Here is a 20,207-nt window from a genome sequence, read left to right as displayed (position 1 = left end):
TCAAAAAAAAATTTTTTCCCCTTATGAAGTTTGTTAAACAAACAGTTCTATATGATAGGGAACCTGAGCCAGGCAGGTTTAAAGCTGAAGTTGTCATTAAGTGGTCGTTGAATTTGAATGCTGTGATTTTTGGTGCCACGCTTAATATACTTTGGATCTGAATTTCAGAAGTACTGAGCAACCCTTGTTTTATCGGCAGTCAGTGGGAGCTCTGGGTGCAAAGCTCTTCCACAATTAGGTCCAAATGTTCCCAATTTGAGCATATAAAGTCAGTGACCTCTTTTGAAAATGTTGGCCCAAATTACTTGCCCAAGATCATAAGTGACCCAAAAGCAGAGTCCAGAATTTAATCAGGGTTCCAATTCTGCTGTTCTGACCACACTACTGCCATATCTATTATAGTCTGAGTGTAACAACAACAAGGTAGATGTGTTTATGATAATGAGCAAAAATCTAGATCTATACGGTAATGTTTCTGTGTATACACAGAAGAAGACAGCACAAGAGAGCCAGTTGCAGATCCTTGATCCTGGGGCTAATTCTTCGTGTTTTTATTTATCAGTTAGTGTCACAGATGTGCTCAGTGCCTCATCCTTGGCCCCAGAGAACAAGAAGGATCTGGGCTCTTCAGGAATACACCTCAACAGTTCCTTGTGACCCCTGGCCAAACTGTGTCATTAGAGGGCTTGGTGTTGCAGAGGGCCCCTAGGCCTAGGATTTGGCCCTTGGCTACTGAAATGTGCTCCTAACCTTCAGGCCCCAGTCATTAAATTATTTATATGGTACCAGTGCTGTGCACAGAACTGTCCAGACACATAACATGACATCTCTACCCAGAGGATCTTACAGTCTAAACATACAAAACAAAAAGACAGCAGGAGGGAAGGGAAAAGGAAAACAACACACAAGCAAAACAACTGAGCAGACAAATTGGCTGTATCTTGCTAGAGCCCAGTGTTAAGTGTCAGTGGGGAGGAAGGGGAATGGAAAGAGGCGTGTTTGTTTATTTATTGAAAACCATCCTACTGCAATGTGAGCTAAATGAAAGGATCATGATGAGAGAAGACAAGAGAGGTGGGCAATCCTAGTTTGAGTTGCCACTGACAATACACCCAAATAATAAACAGATGGACACCAGGAAGAAGGGATTTATTGCCGGAATGGGGCAAATTATATGTGTGTATATAAAGCCTTTGTGCCTAGACAGTGGTTCTCAACCTTTTCTGGGCAGTGACTCCATGTTGCAACAAAAAAAAGTTTCAGGATATCCCACCCATCTGGTCATGGGAGAGGGGAAGAGGGAGAAAGAGGAAGGGTTACGCCCTCCCCAAACACACACACACACTTTTTGTGACCCATTCCCCAGAGAGTGCAACTCCTAAGTTCAGAACTGATCGATTAGACCATGCATAGTCTTGCCAACAAAGTAATGCTGCATAGTTTGAATTAGTATGTACATATAGTGCACTAAATTAACTGCTGGTGTAAAGACAGACCTAATGCAATGGAAGTCCATGTAAATGGGGGTATTTCCATTAGCAGAGACTTTGGTCCTTGGAACCCTTCAGGCTCTATTCCCCAGTCATCAGGGTTTGTAGCCCTTGTCATTTGTCTAAGATCAGAAAAAACATATTTCCAGGAGTTCTGAACTGATGCCCCCATCACAAACAAGATGTTTGGTGTCAATATATTTTGCAGAATCCAAAAGGGAGACTCAGAAGACTTCATTTTTCTACTGGTGCCCAACCTGGCACCTTTCACACAGATGCCATTCTCTTTCTCCCAACTTATAAAAGAGACTTTATTGGAAGTGTCTGAATATTTATTTTCTTCTATGACATAGCGCAAAACCACTAAAATCAGATAAAAATATAAAATCTATTTTATAAAGATTAACCTCTCTCTTTTCTAGAATGAAAATCTTGTATGCTACAAGTCAGATGATAACGGCCAAGGGCCACTGTACTCCCTTGACAACAATCACTCCCATTTTATTTTGGTGGATCAGATAAATCCAGATGAGCCAGATGGAACTACTAAACTACGGCTCACCTTGGAGAAACACATTTCAGAACAGCGCACTGGGTATGGAGGTAGGTAGATGCAAAAGAAATTAATCAAGTTGTTAGCCAATATGTATATGTTATACAAATTGCACACCATATCAATATGCATTAAATATTAGCAAAGTTTTATATTTGAATGATATTATGCTCATGTTTGTTCATTCATGCTAAGTATCCCATAACTCTTTGTAAAGCTAAGTCAGCTTTGGTATTAGCAAATGCAAAATCTGTCAGAATCAAAATACATTCAATCTATGTCCTACTATAGGTATCTTCATGGAAACTGGTTTGGAATATAGTATCCAAAACAGAGATAAGATAAAAAAAGTACAGAACAAAAACAAGTTGAGCAACTGTTACAAACTGGTGGGTTGGATTTTAGTGACGTGCAAAGAATTTTGTAATTCTTAAAAACATATTATAGATACTAGCTGAAATGCATATCTTTGATGCACACCTTCTGTGTAAGTGACCATGCTGGGAGGTAAGGATTGGTTCTTAGAAGGAGGGTACTTATGTCTCCTCTTCATATTGTACTGCTTTGACTTTAGACAATACATCTGCTTAAGTTCGGTTATTTGGTCTCTTGAACTTTTTTAGGAACAAACCACAAGTGTAGTCAAACAACTGGCTACACCTTTTAGTCAATCAAGTTATCACAATATTCATACTCTAGTAACACCTAGAACCTCCAGCTGAAATCAGGGACCATTGTGCCAAGCACTATACATACATACATATAGTAAGAGACGGTAAACTCCTAGGGGCAGGGACTGTCTAAACAGACAAGACATAAAGGAAGTATTATTATCCACTTTTAATTGTTGGGAAATTGAGGTCAAAAAGGGATTAAGTGACTTACTCAAGGTGACACACAGAGCTGGGAACTGAACTCCCACATCCCAATCTAGCTCCTTAAGCACAAGGCTATCCTTCAATGCTCAAAGCTGACATGCAAGAAGCTTTAAAGAACTGAAAATAAATGTAGATTAAGTGCCCCCAAATAACAGCTATAAGAGAGGGGCATTCAGCATACTGTACTATCATTTTAGATCCCCCCAAATTCATGGACTGCTGGCTCTCACTCCAGGAGACATGACATCCATCATGGAACGAGGGGCTCGCTGAAATGCTCAGTCATGTCCATTTACTTGAGGGAGAAATTCAACCCTGTAAAGACAGTGCAAGGTCCATGCACCACTTAAAACTACTTAAGCCCTGTTTAAAATGGGACTTAAGTGTTACATAAGGCCCCATACCAATCATCCGCACAGGGGGAATTCCATCCATAGTGGAAAGTGTTTTCACTTCTTCTTGCTTCTATATCTGCAGAGCTAACGTAGCTAGTAGAAAGTGAGCTAGATAATCTCTCTTCTCACTCATCAGAATTGTTAACTAAACTCCAAATTCTGCCCTCAATGCGGCTGCATTGACTAACAGAGAATAGGAGTACTTGTGGCACCTTAGAGACTAACAAATTTATTTGAGCATAAGCTTAAGCTCAAACAAATTTGTTAGTCTCTAAGGTGCCACAAGTACTCCCGTTCTTTTTGCGGATACAGACTAACACAGCTGCTACTCTGAAACCTAACAGGGAATGAGAATGAGCCTAAAGAATGTTTGTTAAGGGTGATGATATTCATATAGGAAAGAACCCAGTTTGACTCAAATCTCAGGCTGAGTTTGCAGGGCTGGCATTTAGAAATAACCTCTTTTTACTTGTAAACTAAGCAAGAGTCACTTTGCAGACTAGAATTTTATTTTAAAGACAAATAGCAAAGACATGTCACACAGTACAAGACAAAGTCACAACTGACCCCACTATATGTCATCTTCATGCTCCAGCTGAGTTCTGTGTTAGTTCTGTCACCACCTGCACCGGTTATTCTGGGATATCTCATGGAGAGGGAACTGGTGATCTATACATTATTTCAGGCAACCTAATAATAAAAAAAGATAAATAAATAAAAGACGTTTAAAAATCACTTGATCCAAATACTCCTCTTCCCCTTGCTATTTATTGGTGCATTCATCACTTGACTCTACAGAGGGTTTTTTTGTTTTGTTTTGTTTTTTGGTGGGAGCCACTTTTTTTAGACATACTTGCAGGCCCATTTGAAATGCACTTGGTAGATTTTACAGTATGAACTGCAGTTGTGCTATCTCTAGAAATAAATGCAGCAGCTGTTGGGGAACTGTGAAGGATGACTATTTCAGCTTCTTTGCATGCTGCTGTGAAAATGGTTAAAAATTCATGTCTGCAGACTTTTAAATGGTCAAAGTTATTGCACCATGTAAAGTTGCATCACACTGTAGGCTGATGTGAAGCAACCTAACAGAACATTAAGAAAGTAATGTATGGTTAATTCTGGCTCAGATCTGAGTCATCTGTCCTTAACAGAATTACATAGTCCTCTCATTCATATCACTTTTCCATTTATTTTCCCTTTTCCTGCATTCTGTCTTCACATTTTTCTGCATAGTTTAGTCCCAGATCCGGCAAACATGTACTGACATGATTAACTTGATGCACATGACTTATCCCATGTGATGGCTCCACATCAGGAGAGATGGTCAAAATTACAATTTTTCAATGAAAAAAAAACATTTTTCTCAAAAATTCAGCATTTTTAACAATACCACTCATCAAAACTTCCCACTATAAAAAGTTTTAGTTGAAAGTTTGAAGTACATTTTTTAAAAATTAAAACCAAAAAACATCTTTATGCATCTATAATGGTAACCGTGTGCATAGATGCAGTGAGGAGTCTGGCTACAGAGAGCTCCCTTCAGGATTGGGGGCCCAACATCTGCTCAGAGGCTATGGATCAGAAAGTTAAACAGGCTCACCCTAATTCCATATGAAGCATTCATGATCCTATTGGAAACAGAGGAACAGCCACCACCATCTTGTTTTTCTAGCATCTAGGACACTGACAGCTTTTTAAGTCAGGACAAGTGGACAATAGTTAGAATCCATTTGCTGTGTATGTTCTAATTGTATTCAACCTAGCATTCCAAATGCTGGTTCTCCCAGGGCCTCGCCATCCATCCTAGGTACTTAGATGGCACTCATCACGGTAGTATGGGTGCCACCTCAGAGTCATTAACACCTCACAGTCATTAATGCATTTATCCTCACAACATGCCTGTGAGGTGGGCAGGGCTATTATTCCTGTTTTACAGGCAGGTGCACAAAGACACTAACTGATTGTCCAAGGTCACACAGGAAGTCTGTGGCACAGCAAGGAATTGAACCCTTGTCCCAAGCCCGTGGCTAACACGCTAACCACTGGACGATAGTGCTTTTCACAGCCTTTGCTGTCAACCATCCTATTGCCTGTGTTCTCAGGGTCCATTGCTCTTGTTTCAGCCCATGGACAATATGATGGCACAATGCTTTCCAGAAGATGGCAGCAACACATCATCATCTTTATGAATGTTAGGAATGTAAACATTTTCTCATCTATTTCACAGGAACAGGTAGCATTGAAATCCCTGTGCTTTGTTTACTGGTAAATGGAGGACCAAAAACACTTGAGGTAAGAAGCTACTTGTGATATTTAAAAATTCATTCTAAAAATACCCCAAGGAGGTAAACAAATCCATGTTTTGTAACTGTCAAATATTAAATAAAATACTTAGCAGAACATTTTGCTGGGTGCCAACTACAAATCCAAGTAGTAAGATATTATACAATTTGTATAACAGTTAATTTTTTAGTACAAAAAATTAAAAATTCAACTTATATTCATTAGCTTCACCAGTACATCCTTTGCTGCAAGAAATAGTGCAGTTTGAACAAATTCAACAGAAATATTGCTTAGTTTTAAAAGTATCCTCAGATCACTTAAGTTTCCTATCTGACTACACATCTAGTTAACACCGTAGGAACTGAGCAGTGGAAATCTGAAAAAAAATCTGGTGAATTAGAAATACTAGCTATTACTTACAAAGCAAGTAAAAACAGATTATTCAGGCATAGGTGCTGGAACTAGAGGTGCTCCCACACCCGTGGGCTTGGAGTGGTTTCCATCATATACAGGGTCTACAGTTTGGTTCAATAGCTCTCAGCATCCCCACTGTACAAATTGTTCCAGCACCCCTGTAGCCAGGCAGCTTTTCCTGGCAATGATCAGACATTGCATATTCAATGCTGCCTCTCAGAACTCAGGGAAACACAATGGCAGATTTGCAGTGCTGTGAGACCAGTATGTGCTGGTCTCACAGCATCATATTTCCACCAGATCTTCTCTTTATGGAACAGTGGGCTCAGTGCGGTACACTGCCAACTCTGTCTTAGCAGCGTTTGTAAATTGACCCAAAGATTCAGCTTTGATCTTTTCCCCAACAGCTCCACACATTATGTTTGGAAACAGACTTTCTAGCTGGGTGACATGGTTTTTCTTCAATTTCCATTTTATCTTCACTGACTTCCTGCATAACAGACCATAGAATTTCACCCAGTAGTTCCTACGTTGAGCCCAACAGACTGTTTGAACTAGAGCATCTCACTTTAATAAGACAGCTAGCCTTGATTTAAAGATTCTAAGTGATGGAGGATCTACCAGATACTTTGCAAATCTGTTGCAGTGGTGAATGACCCTCACTTTTTTTTTTTTTTTGAAAGCAAAAAGCCAGCCAGTTAGCTATAAAATCCCCGTTAGTAGTTGTTCTCTACTTGCTTAACCTGTAAAGCGTTAAAAAATCTCTCTGGACAGGTAAAAGGAAGGGAGTGGGCACCTAACCAAAAGGGACAATGGGAAGGCTAGAACCTTTTAAAATTGGGGGGGAAAAACTTCCCCTTTGTTTGTCTGTGTTGTTCTCCTGGAGGAGAGACAGGGCTGGAACTATGCTGTAAGAAGCTTTGGGCCAGGTATGAAAAATCATTAGATCATACCTAGGAACTTCTCATTTAAAACCCCAGAAATGTAAGTAGATCAGGAAATGTCTAGGAAGACGCGATTAGGTTTATTTCTTTATGACTTGTGGGATTCCTCTGTGGTAACCTCAGGTGCTTTTGTTTTGCTTGTAACCTTTAAGCTGGACCTCAAAAAAGCTATTCTTGATTCTTAATTTTTGTATTTGCTCCTTTTAAATCTAGCAATAGCCTGAGTTGTCAGATTTTTTTTTCTTTTTTTTTTTTAAATAAAAATTTACCTTTTTTAAGGACAGGATTGGAGTTCTGTGTCCTAAGAGGTTTGTGCGCATGTTGTTTAATTAGCTGGTAGCAACAGCTGATTTCCTTTGTTTTTCTTTCTCAGCTCTTCCCAGTGGGTGGGGGAAGAAAGGGTTTGAGGGTACCCCATAGGAAGGAATTCTGAGGGGAACATTCCTGGGTCCTCAAAGGGGTTTTTGCACTTGGATGGGTAGATGCTGCCACCACCGAAGGTCAGAGAAAAGCTGTAAGCTTGGAAGTTTAATATAAGCCTGGAGTGGCCAGTATTAATTTTTAAAAATCCTTGTGAGACCCCAACTTCTGCACTCAAAGTGCCGAAGTGGGGAATCAGCCTTGGCGGTGTGTCTTTGCCTTGTTTCCTATTTGAACTTTTCTTGTTTCAATTTCCAGCCACAGGATTTTGTTAAGCCCTTATCTGCTACATTAAAGTACCCTCAAGTATCCAAGATCTTCACTCCATATACGCTGATCAAGTCAATTCTTAACCTTCTCTTTTATAAGCTTAATATGGCAGCAATTCCTGCATGATCGCTGTTGCTGTTGAAAGCCTTGCAGTGCAAACCTATTGATCTTCTTTTGAAATCTTTAGAGAACAAGACTGAGAGACCAGGAAAAGACTGGATAGTGTTGCTCTGGGCTCACCTATGTGCTGGGAATGAATAGCCGATTGTTGTTTTTAACATCACTATCACTTGTAGACAATCATGTATGTCAGGGATTCTCATGTGTTTTTTTTTTTTTAAGTGCAGGAGGAGAGCTGGCACTGAGGTCTGAACATCTAATGAGATTGTCACATACCCCACAATATAAAATGGCTGGTAATGAATTACCATTATTTCAGCTAGGATAATATGGTTATAAACCTCTAAAGGATACAACTTCCATGGCCTCCCCTGCACCTCATTGTGATTACATGGCTCTTCCTATCTACTGATATTGTGAAACTCAGCATAAAGGCCACTCTTGGTGGATGTTTTCAGCAGTCTTCTTAAAAACTTCCAGTTGCCAGGTTTCATAGCTGATGCTGAGTAGCCAGATGTAGTGTTCCCTCAAGAAATTTCTGCTTTACAGAACTTGCAGTCAACCTCAGCAGGATTACTGTGCCTCACTGAGGATTTCCCATGGAATGATTCTCTTTTTCTTGCGAATTCTGGCCCCAAGATTAAAAAATGGGGATTCTACATCAAGCTACCAGAGAGTGAATGTTTTTAAACCTTGGTTACCCAAATCAGGATGCTTAGCTAGCTGGGAAGAGAATGGTGGAACAGGGTATAGTTAAGTGGCTATCTTTGTCTTTCCATAATTGCATTCTAAAATGTATTTTTAAAACCACAGAGAATTTGCAGGGGCTTGGAAAACTCTGCTCCCTGGCTTATCTTAGCAGGATCTGGGGGTACAGCTGACATCTTAGCTGCAGTAGTGAATGAGCCACAGCTTATTGTGCCACAAGTTGTTGAAAAGCAACTTAAAGAGAAATTCCCTACGGAAAACTTTTTATGGAAGGACATTCTGCAGTGGACAGCAACAGTAAGTGAACTGGTTTAATATATTAAATGTATCACACTCACAAACTCTGATATTTGTACTTCAGGTAGTTCATCTGGTACCCACTGCCCATATTCAGAATGGCTGGGAGGCTGCTCAGAAATATGCTAGAGAGATACAAATGCTCTGAGATTAATGGCACACAAAAAGGTATCTGAGATCAGAATCAGGCATTCAATTGAGAGCATACTTATTTTGGCTTAGTAATTCAGTTGAACACTTAGGGCTCTATCCTCCACTAAATAGTTTCTGCAAGTAACAGCCACTGCATGGGACCCCCACCGTCCTTCTGGAGGACGAGACACATGATTCAAGCTCTGCAGCTGCAGACGTTCTGCAGCTGTGGAAGACGAGACCCAATTCATGACCTGCAGCTGCCGAGTGGAAGCCTAGATTCTGGATGTGTGTGAATGGACCATTGCTTCTCACCACTCCTTTTTACTCCCACCATTCCCATTCTTTTCCAACAGCAACAATGACAGTTACTCTTAAAAATAAATTAAAAAAAAAAGACTAAAACCCACAAGGCATATAAATTCATAGATCAGAGGGACAATTTCACTGTTCTGCTTGCAGGGACAGTGAGCTTTACAATCAAGATGTGGGGGATAGTATGTACTTCAATGTTCTTTCCCAAATAAACTAGTAAGTGTATAATTCAGCTGAATCTGATCTTCAGATCACCTCCTCTACTGTAATCCACAGTTTTAAAGTTCTACATGTCTGTCCTGTCAGGCAGAAGCTTGCTAGGGCATCATCACCATAGGATGCATCAGTAGCATAATGTCTTCAAGTCTTGGTAGCAGCACTGTAGGAAACTCGAGAGGCAAAGAAGCTCAGGGGAGGAGGAAAAGAAAGCATTTTGTTGACCCGCTGACTGCATATCAACATGTGATAGCTTTTCCACAGAGCAATTTTAGAGATTGTGGCCTTAAAGAAAGGAAAGAGCTAATGGGAGGAAAGATGGCAAGTCATGGAATGGAAGGGTGGAATGGTTAAAACCCACTGCACTATATGTACGAGCTACAGAACTGCTGTCATCAGTCAAGAATGGGAGAGAAGAAGGGTCTTGTACTTACTGCACTGGGACTCAGAGTTGGGAACAGAACCAGCTTTCCTGTTCCAGACTTGCTGTAGGACCTTTTCGTCAAGACACTTGTTCTCTCTGTGCCTCTGTTCCCCCATCTGTAAAATTGGGATAAAAATTTCTCCCTTCCTTCCACACAATCTGCCTTTTCTATTTAAGATGTGAGCTCTTTGGGGCAAAGAGTGTATGCATGTATGTATGTCAACTCAGCTGGGGCCTCTAGGCCTAACTATAATAACAGTAATGATAGGATGAAGAATAAAACCATTTGTTTCAACCCCATAGATTCAGAACATTGTTTCCCAGCAGCATCTTTTAACAGTGCACAGTTTTGAGCAAGAAGGTTCAGATGAATTAGACACAGTCATTTTGAAAGCTTTGGTCAAAGGTAAGAATCTCTTTTGGCTGGTCTTTATAGTTACTAGATCTGTTAACTCTATATTTGAGATTTGCTCACATTTTGTTTTCTAACCTGAGATTATCTGCATGATAATTTTCAGTGTTCATCCCTGAGAGCTAATTGTGCCTGTGTTATTCCTCCACCAAGTGCACTTTGTATGTACTAAGAGGTCAGGAGACTACAATGTTAAGACTTAGAGTGAGAGGAAGCATTTTTAGAATATATTTTAAATTTGAAATGACAAAATTTGGCCAGAAAGTGAATTATGAAAAAGTCAAGCTTCCAATGTGAAACAGTAAAATCCCTAAGCGTCTGATCCAAAACCCACTGAAATATATACAAAGGCTCTCATTTACTTCAGTAGGCTTTAGGTCAGACCTTCAATGCTAATAATAGCAGGATAAAGAAAGTCTCCCACTCAACAAAAAAAAATGATTAAAAAAACTTATATTTCAGTTTTTTCAAAATACTCTAATGGAAGAAATAGACAAGCCAATTCTCTCACTCATAAAACAATCTGTTCAGATGAGTTTGTTTCAGATGATGGGGGTTATTTTTGTAGCTACATATTTTAAATGGAAGGGTTTTTCATTTAAATTTAGATGGACAAGGAGTTACAGTTTGAGGGAGGTTAAATTGTATAAGAAGTTAAGGGAAAGATGGTGAAGTTACCACAAGCCTTAAATAAGGGGCAGTTCATAGTGGCACTGCTCCAGGAACAGGCCAGAGACCAACCTGTGCCTCAGGCTCACAACTGGGTCTCCAGTGGAAAAGTACAGTAGTCTGCACCCCTTTCCCCCTCCCCCATTTCCATGGCACAGTTTACCAGCTCCCCCTCCTTACCTGCTTAGAAACACTCACGGGCACATGACAGGCAATTGAGTCAAGGAGGCTCTACCCACTCTCAGCCTACCTGGAGGGGAAGGGACAGCTCAATGGAAGCTGCTTTCCCTCCCATGGGGCAAGCCATGATGTGGGTAGTCTAAGTCTACACAAGGGAGCAGGGCGTTTTACATACCCATGCCTCTTTGCATGAGTGCTTAAAAGCAAGCCAGAATCTCATTCTAAATTAACTATGCAGTTTAGTCTGAGCAAAATCTTCCTACAAACTCTTTGCAATCAGGATGCTCTGCACGATGGCTGAATGGCACGAACATCCAAAAAGCTGGGATGTGGTTTTTACACCGATGTTCAAATGGAGGAAAAAAACACAAACCAAAAATTCACTTATAAACAGCTATTGCCTCCATTCAGAGCCAAAAACACTCTTCCAATAAGGAAACAGTTACACAAAATTAATGTGATAATCCAGTGGCACAAATAGCAGCTTTCATCAAAGAAAAGCCTGATCAATTTTTACATGCAGGACTTGGGTTCCGTATTTACAAAAATCTCGTTTCCACTAACTCAGACCAATAGTAAAATGGCAACAATGGCCAGGGAAATAGAGAACTAATATCAAGTGTATCTTATTCTTGAAGACAGGAGCAAGCAAAGTGGTCAGCTTGATCAGTGTTCCTGTTTGATGTACAGTCTTCAGCTTGCTTGTAGATGATGCAACAGGGACAATTGGGTATAGGTTTTATCAGATCACACTAGATGTGGTGGAATTTTTTTATGTAATGCTCGCTATCATATTGTGTAGTATATTAACTGATCCATGGTTGCTGTTCGCGCCTCTTAGAAATAATAGGCTACGGAGGAACTGAAATGTGTTGGCGATTGTATATTCTGATTAAAGACATTTTAAGAAGCCACACATCAAACTCAGCTTCCATAGTGAAGCTTCCAGTTTTACGACAAGAAGCCTGCACTCTCTATTCTGAAAGAGTTCTATAGCAGCATTGCCATCCATTGCAGTTTGTGTTGGATCATCCCAGATTCAACATGGGGAGGGAGGGGTTCCATATCCTGTGAGTTAATATATTAAAAAATTCCCAAACATACCCTCTTCTGAAGAACATGATTCAGTTTAAAGGCCCAAGAACATGTGTGAGAGAGATTTTTGGCTAGAAAACAACATTCAAAATGTGAGGTGGATGTAAACTTTCAGACCACTGTCTGTCCGGTAAGGGGGGGAAATAAAAGTGTGAGGGATTTCCATGTAGGTAACCCGCAAATCTGATATAACTGAACAAGAGGTCTCATTATAGTCACACTTTGATTAAACTTTATGTAACGTCCAATTTAACGTAGAGTCAACTGCTGAATGTATGTGTGTTTCCTGTTGTTGGCAGCCTGTAAAAGTCACAGTCAGGAAGCTCAGGAATACCTGGATGAACTGAAGCTGGCAGTGGCCTGGAATAGAGTGGACATAGCTAAAAGTGAAATATTCAATGGAGACGTGGAATGGAAGGTACCAGACTCTACTTGCTCAGATTGTAGTTGCATAAATCCTATCATGGACAGACAAGATTTTCATGTAGCTTGTGAAACATACCCGATCAGTAGTACTAGAAACTAAAGCCCTCTCTTATTCCCCATGTAAGCACAGGAAGTGGCAGTGCGCCTTGTCCTCACACTGCCTCTGTCTTTCTTGACCACAGAGGATTATATCTAAAGAGCCAAGGAAAATTCAGCTGCCGTACCCCTTCTGTCTTTGGCTACTGCACCGAAACTGCCAACAGCCCTTCGGGCATCCTTTTGTTTTGTATTTGTCTAGCAACTAGCAGAATGGGGTCCTGGTCCATGACGGGCTCTTACACACTGCCGCATTACAAATATACGTACAATAGTAACAGGGTGCCCATAAATACTAATTGTGATGGAGTTTTTCCATTATGCACACACTTATGCTCAAAGACCTGATATGAGGCCATTCTTTCATTTCACATCAGTCTGGTGGTAGCAAATTTCAACGAGTGCTGATCTGGTCTGGATTTAAACAGTGGGTGAAAGTCTAATTTCCCAACCCTAATCCCTCATGGCTTTCAGCAGTACTCGTAAAATAGAAATATTCCCTTTTGTGTTTCATGGAAATCTAGTCCTGCGACCTAGAGGAAGTGATGATGGATGCTCTGGTGAATGATAAGCCAGAATTCGTAAAGTTATTTATCGACAATGGGGCCAACGTGTACGACTTCCTGACGTACAGCCGGCTTCAGAGGCTCTACTGCTCTATCTCTCGGAAATGCCTCCTCTATGCACTCCTGCTGAAGAAACACGAGGAAAGCAGGCTGACACTAGCAGGGATCACGGGTCAACAACAGAAGGAAATGATGGACGTCTGCCCGCTCTTTAGCCTCCATGAAGTTTCTAGAGTTCTCAAGGATTTTCTTCATGATGCATGTAAAGGTTTCTATCAAGAGGTCAAGCCAGGAAGCAAGAAGAAAGCTGTGAGTTACAGTCAAGATTCACATATTAAACCGCTATTCTCTCTGTTTTCTGATTTTATTTACAGCTGTCCAGCATTTTGAAAATGAGGGCAGGGCAGAGAATTGGAGAAACTAGACAATTTTCTCTTTTCTTCAACCAGCTATAAAATTTGTTAAAATGTTTTGAATCTTCCAATTTTTAATTTTTGACTAAAAAAAGGGAGGGATTTTTTGCAAAACATTTTTTGATTCCTCTTTATGCCCCCATCCCTCCCTCCCACCCACTACAAGGTATTGTATCTTGAATTAAGTTCAAAGGGTAGGGGTGGATTCATAGAAGGGAATGCAGGGATTCAAAAAATATGATCAGTGATTCAGGTTTATCAGTAATTCTGTAGGTCTCAGATCGCTAAACTACAAATTCTAGCAGAATTTCAAGTAGATATGCCAACAACTTCCCAGTTCTTTTATGGATGGGGGAACAAAAATAGCTAACAGACCTTGTCCACCCCAATTTCAGCATGATTATTTATATAGACTAAATCCTCAAAATATTTGAAGAATAAACTGCATTTTATTTTAAGCTATTCTTCATGTGAGGTAAGAAGCAGTGAGGCTGAGCAGCTGGTGCTTGGACTAAAAAAAGAAGGAGCACTCCAGCGCTCATTCCTGTTGTGTACAGGGCCATGTTGAGACTGGTTTTATGTTTAAATAAAAATACCTATTGTTGGTTTACCCTGAAACTGAGTTCTTTGCCCCAGTTATGCAGATCCTGGTATAATTCAAATCCAGTTTAGATGAGCTAATCACAGGGGGTTTTTTTGGATGATATTACACACAGAGGGTGAAATCCTTGCTCCAGTGAAATCAGTGGGAGTTTTTGCCATAGACTTCAGTGTGGCCAGGATTTCACCCCAAATGTTCTCACACATATTAGGTTGTATCCTGGATACAAGGCCCCTTTTATTCAGTATACAGAATGAATTAATTACTTCTTGATCCTAAGGAAAATCAAAAGGATTTGAAAGTGCTCACACTGCTGATTTGCTGCTTGGATCATGTAGTTGGCACAGACATATCTGACAATATATTAAAAATATAAAATGAAATTATAAAATCAGATTTTAAGTTTTTCTAAAAATGTATTTTAGGATAAAACAAATGCAAAACGATTACCTGGGCTCCTGGATATGAACCAGAAGAGTGAGAATCCCTGGAGGGATTTATTTTTATGGGCAGTACTTCAAAACCGGCACAAGATGGCAAACTATTTCTGGGCTATGGTAAGCTTCAAAATATAACTACTTTAGGCCACTTATTAGCCATTTGTTTTAGATCTGAAATATTAGTATATTCAGTCTTGCAGTTATGAAGTGAAGATATATATGTTTGTCCTTCAAGACATGAGATATGACTTTTATGGAGTCTTTCACCTCTGAATTGCTTTAGTGTGAATGTAGCTCAGGCTGGTAGTGGCCAGAAGTTACATAAACATGGTGGGAGCCACAGCTGGTATAAATCAATGCAGCTTCATTGGCTTCCATTAAGCTCTGCTGATTAACACAATATGAGCATCTGGCCCTTGATTTTAATCACTGTCTTCTGGGTAGTCAGTGACCCTTTGCCTCTGACCTCACATTTTGTTCCTTTTCCAGTGGGTTAATTGTGTGTTTGGTTTTCGCACCATGGGGAAGGTAGAGGCACAACAGCATACCCATTACTCATGCTCTGCATCTGTGAGGAAATGTGTTTCTCTGTTTCCACCAGTCACTCTTCTCCTCTTGGCCCTTCCCTGCTGTCTGAAAGTCAGAGCCCTTTAAAGGGTCTCCAGCTGGGTTCCCAACCATGGAGATGACCCCAAAAATCACTAGTCTGAAAGAGGTACTGGAACTACAATTCCCATGAGGCACTGCAACAGCATTTCCAAATCAAGTAATTCAGCCCAAGTTTTCTGTTGCTTGTATTTCTGCCGCCTACCCAAACAAACCAAAACAAACCAACAAACAAACTTAAAGTTTTCCACAGAATCCCCTCCCCATTTTTCAACCAGCTCTAACGGTGACATTCCCATCATTCAGAATCATTAATATTTATCGTAGGCTGCCCCCATCCCCTTTCCATTTTCTAGGGACAAGAAGGTGTAGCTGCAGCTTTGGCAGCTTGTAAGATTCTCAAGGACATGTCCCGACTGGAGACTGAGGCTGAAGTAGCCCGTAGGATGAAAGAAGCCAAGTATGATCAGCTCGCTCTGGGTAAGCAAGTGCAGTCTTTAAGATCATTATCAAATATTTAAGATGTGAATGGCACTGGAAGACCAGCTAGCAAAAAACATCTTAAAGTAATAACAGACATGCTCCTAGGAGTACCCCAACCCTTTTGAAGCTTTGCCAATCCCAAGCATTCAGATATCACAAGTCAGAACCACCTCCCTCCCCACCAAAGTCACAAGAGTAACGTATAAATTATAAGATTTTAAACCATTATTTTTGCTCTACCCTGTGATTTTTAAGGCTTTAGAGGAAACTGGCCAGCCCCAATTTAAGTGGGACCATTTCAGGTTCAAAGTACTCTCTGAAATACACACACAAAAATGCAGGACCCCTGCTGGGCACTTGAAGTGGGTACACCCACTAGCCCTTCCTAATCTCCAGGGTGGGGAAGCTGCCTCTCCCTTCTAACCCTGGCTTTATCATTGTGTCTCTGTCTCTCTAAATCATGCTCCCAAGGCCCTCACAAAATTAGACTCTCAAGATTTCCAGTGCTTGCTGGTATTGCCCAAGCTGAAATTACCGTAAGAACATCCTCTCTCACTGCATTTTGATAACTTAAAGCTCCTGATCCTAGACGAAAGCAGGAAGTACAGAGGTGTGTGGAAGTGGCAGATGAAATAAAGAGGTAGCTGAAACACTTTCAAACCTCAAAAAAGCTTTAAGTATGGATTTGGAAGTCTATTCGATAGCTTGGGTCAGTTCATTATTCAAACCAGTTCAAGTGCCCTGTAGATTTACTCCCCAGCCTTGTGGCAGCTGCATAGATGCCAAGGCAAAGCTTTTGAACACGTGAAACCAACCAGCTTGCTAGATTTTAATTTAACGTTCCAAATGGCAGCCAAAATTAAAATAATCACCATCAAGGATACACGACAGATCCCAGCAAAAGCCAGGACCGGATTAAGCAATCCAGGGCCCCAGGCACACCCTGGCACACAATGTTGCCCATGGCTTTGACCTTCTAGTTGCAGCCTTGATGGCAGGAGTGCCATAGGGAGATGTCCCCCTTCCTTCAGCAGCATCTGTGGTGGCAGCAGGGGAAAGATGAGGGTGGCATTACATGGGTCCCCTGGAACTTCCGCCAGCAGCTGGGTTTGTCTGACGGGGGGTGAGCCAGGTCTGCTGCACTCTTCTCCTCCACAGAGTTCTCTGTTAGGTGGTGTTGGCAGGGCCCTAGAGCAACAAGGCTTTGGCTGCATCTGCACTTGGATCTGGGGGTGGGATTTGCGGGTTGCGTAGATGTACTGACACTAGCTCTGCCTGAGCCAGCGCAACAAAAGTAGCCCCATAACCCCAGTAGCCTGGGCAGTGGTGGTGGCCTGGGCTAGCCGTGCCAAGTGAAAACCTGCCCAGACCCCTTTGGTACGTACTGCGGGCAGCTAGTCTGGGAGGCCATTGCCTGTGCTATCATAGTTACACTGCTGTTTTTAGTGTGTTCAGCTGGGTGCGAGCATGAGCACGGTCTGGCAAACATCACTGAATCCATTTACACAAGGGTCACATTTTCCAGGTTGCCTTTGCAATCATGAGGGCTAGACATTTTTTGTTTCTAAAATCAGAACAGAGACTCTGGGGCAATCACATGAATGCTGGAGTCCTAGACAAAGGACTGTAGGGCCACTGAAATCAATGAAAGTCTTTCGATTAACTTCATTGGCCCGGGATCAGACCAACAGCGCCTAGAAGTCTTAATCTGGTCCTGACAACGATATGTACTTCAGTGAGCATATTCAAGGGATGCTGCAAAATAAACTCATATCAAACTATAGAAAGGCAACTTCAAAAAACAGTGACACTGCGAAGCCAAAGTGATTGAGATGATGAAGGCTGGGATAGGAAATGCTCTAGAGTGGTGGTGGTGGGGGGGAAGGGATGAGAGATCAGTAGAATGACAGACACAGTAACCAACCCAGACACAATGAGCACACTGTGACTTACTTCTGCTGGTGCGCTCATTGCCATAGCAACCAAGCACTAAGACCAAAGGCCAGCTCCTGTTAAAGAATTTTGCCCTAAAAGGGCCAATGTTGGTGTGCAACATGTCTGTGGCTTGAAACCATGGTTAGTTGGGTAAGGCCTGATATTGAGCACCCTCATTTCCCTTGGATTACCCATGGGAGTGGAGGGTGCTTGGCACCTTAAAGAATCAGGTTCTTCAGTGTGTAAGAAAACCTACCAGAGTTTGGTTTGTGCTGGATACTGCATTAAATTCTGCATATGAAGTGGCTTCACAGTTGGGCCTTTAATGTGTATTTGTAAAAGGGGCTTTTATGTCATCTGTGGAAGAACTGAGGGACAATATATCAATAAAAAGTCAAGTAGGTGTGAAAAAAATTAAACAGACTAAAGGCTGAGAAGAAATCATGTAGTCAAGAAAGGGGCAATGAATGGGCACCTAAGGGGGATGAATGATTTCTGCAATAGCTTTTTGTAAACACTTACATTTAAGGAGACATTTTCAAAAGCATTTTTACCACAATTCCCTGAATATTGACTCTTTTCCCAAGAGAAATATACAAGTTCTCTCTCCTGCCCCAGTGTGTATGCACAGATGTATTTTCCATGACAGATCCACAGCTCTACATTTCCTTCGCTTGGCAGAGCTATTCAGTGAATGCTATCACAACAGTGAGGAACGAGCTTTTGCTTTACTGGTGAGGAAAAACCAATACTGGAGCAAAACCACCTGTCTCCACTTGGCTACAGAAGCAGACGCTAAGTCTTTCTTTGCACATGATGGTGTCCAGGTGAGCAAAATGCAAGGAGATTCCCTTGTGACTTTCTAGGGGCAGGACTGTACTTTTAGGCACAGCCCTGAACAAAAGAGGAGTTCATGGATAAACTGCAACCCCCCAAGAAACATCTCGCTGAGGCACAATTCCTCCAGTGCTCCCCTGAAGCAACAGGAGATGGGAGTATTCTACTGCAGTGCATTACTCACCTCCTTGTGTCCAGTCAGGCCATCAGTGGAGAAGAGGTCAAAGCTCTGGCTCCACCCACTCCCTGCTTTCTCCCACCCAGCTGCTCACAGAAGAGCACTGGGAATGCATCTGCTATTCTCCATTTCACAACTGAAGCCAGGATCTGAAAGGATTGAATGAAGCTGTACAGAGGTGTGGGGTGACTCCATCACATGGCTGAGTTAGGCCAAACAAAGTTTCTTCATGACAAAGTTAACTCGAATTATAACTCGGGGTGCCTATTTTGGTTGGACATATTCCTGGAGGTTTCATCACATGACACAATCTTTAATGAAAGATTATTTTTTAATTCCTGGAGACTCCAGGGCAATCCTAGAGTGCTGATAACCCTAATTATAACTTAAGCATTACCCTTAACTTGAGGTCCTGTCCACCCACAAAACCAATAAGTGAAGTGTGGTGATGCTTTTATCTCAAGTTTGCTGCCCATCAGGGTGTGTTGGCTACAACTCATCAGCCCAACTCATCAGCGACTGTCACAGTCCCTCTGTAGCATGGACACAGGCTAGCTCCGCTCCAGTGCCGCTAAGTCCTCCAATGTCTTCCTACAATCCCCCATCCTGTCCCTTCCCCACATGTGCCCAGAAAGGAGATACATTCTCCTGCAATTTGCCGTGAAAGAATTCATAGATCAGATCAGCTTACTGCCGCGCAAAGAACCATGGGATATGTCCCCCGAAGTCTTAGTGCCATACATGAACAAGAGCCGTGCCAGCCTGGACATGGCTGCTTTCCCTTGGGCTAGGTTATCTTGAGAGGAGTAAGAGAGTGTCGACAACTGGAGTTAACTCCGCAGTGAAGACATGCCCACAATCTAGTTTTAGATAGTGTTTCTTGTCCCACCCTTCAAGATTCCATAGAAGAAAAATGTGATTTAGCTGCACGTTCACTTGCTTTGTGTCAAAGCCAGGCTTACTTTCTGTTCTTTTTCTTTGACTTTCAGGCCTTCTTGACAAAAATCTGGTGGGGAGACATGTCAACAAGCACGCCAATCCTGAAATTAATCTGCGGGTTCTGGTGTCCTCTTCTAATCTACACTAATCTAATAGCATTCAGGTATAAACAAAACGTGTGTGTGTGTAAAAGCTGCCCCGGAGGGTGGGAAAAGAATCAGTAAGAGACAAATGAAAAATATATTGCACACACAGAAATAATCACAGAAAGAAATGAGGGTGAAGTTCCCTCTGGGCAGAGGAGCCAGCCATTAAGCCCTAGGGGTACGTCTTCACTGCTGCTGTGAGATGTCATTCCCAGCGTGGGTAAAGAGACTCATGCTAGTTCTGCTCGTGCAAGCGTGCTAAAAGTAGCGTAGATGTCGCAGGACAGGCAGGAGCTCAGCGCAGGGCGGGCAGGCAGACTTGAACT

The 20,207-nt window shown here is 41.7% G+C and overlaps 1 protein-coding gene across 1 annotated transcript in view; it reads left to right on the top strand.

Moving 5' to 3' along the window:
• The window catches only part of TRPM5 (transient receptor potential cation channel subfamily M member 5), a 60,284-nt gene that overhangs the window by 13,906 nt on the left and 26,171 nt on the right, over nucleotides 1–20,207 (top strand). The window contains exons 6-15 of the mRNA XM_048853196.2: nucleotides 1,913–2,093; nucleotides 5,544–5,608; nucleotides 8,581–8,772; nucleotides 10,163–10,265; nucleotides 12,515–12,633; nucleotides 13,262–13,612; nucleotides 14,743–14,874; nucleotides 15,720–15,843; nucleotides 18,463–18,608; nucleotides 19,786–19,898. Coding sequence (XP_048709153.2) covers nucleotides 1,913–2,093; nucleotides 5,544–5,608; nucleotides 8,581–8,772; nucleotides 10,163–10,265; nucleotides 12,515–12,633; nucleotides 13,262–13,612; nucleotides 14,743–14,874; nucleotides 15,720–15,843; nucleotides 18,463–18,608; nucleotides 19,786–19,898 — 1,526 coding nt within the window. The remainder of the gene's footprint in view (nucleotides 1–1,912; nucleotides 2,094–5,543; nucleotides 5,609–8,580; nucleotides 8,773–10,162; nucleotides 10,266–12,514; nucleotides 12,634–13,261; nucleotides 13,613–14,742; nucleotides 14,875–15,719; nucleotides 15,844–18,462; nucleotides 18,609–19,785; nucleotides 19,899–20,207) is intronic.

Source organism: Caretta caretta, chromosome 6, assembly GCF_965140235.1.
Source record: "Caretta caretta isolate rCarCar2 chromosome 6, rCarCar1.hap1, whole genome shotgun sequence".
In the NCBI taxonomy this organism is placed as follows: Eukaryota; Metazoa; Chordata; order Testudines; family Cheloniidae; genus Caretta; species Caretta caretta.
This window is presented reverse-complemented; position numbering and strand designations above follow the sequence as displayed.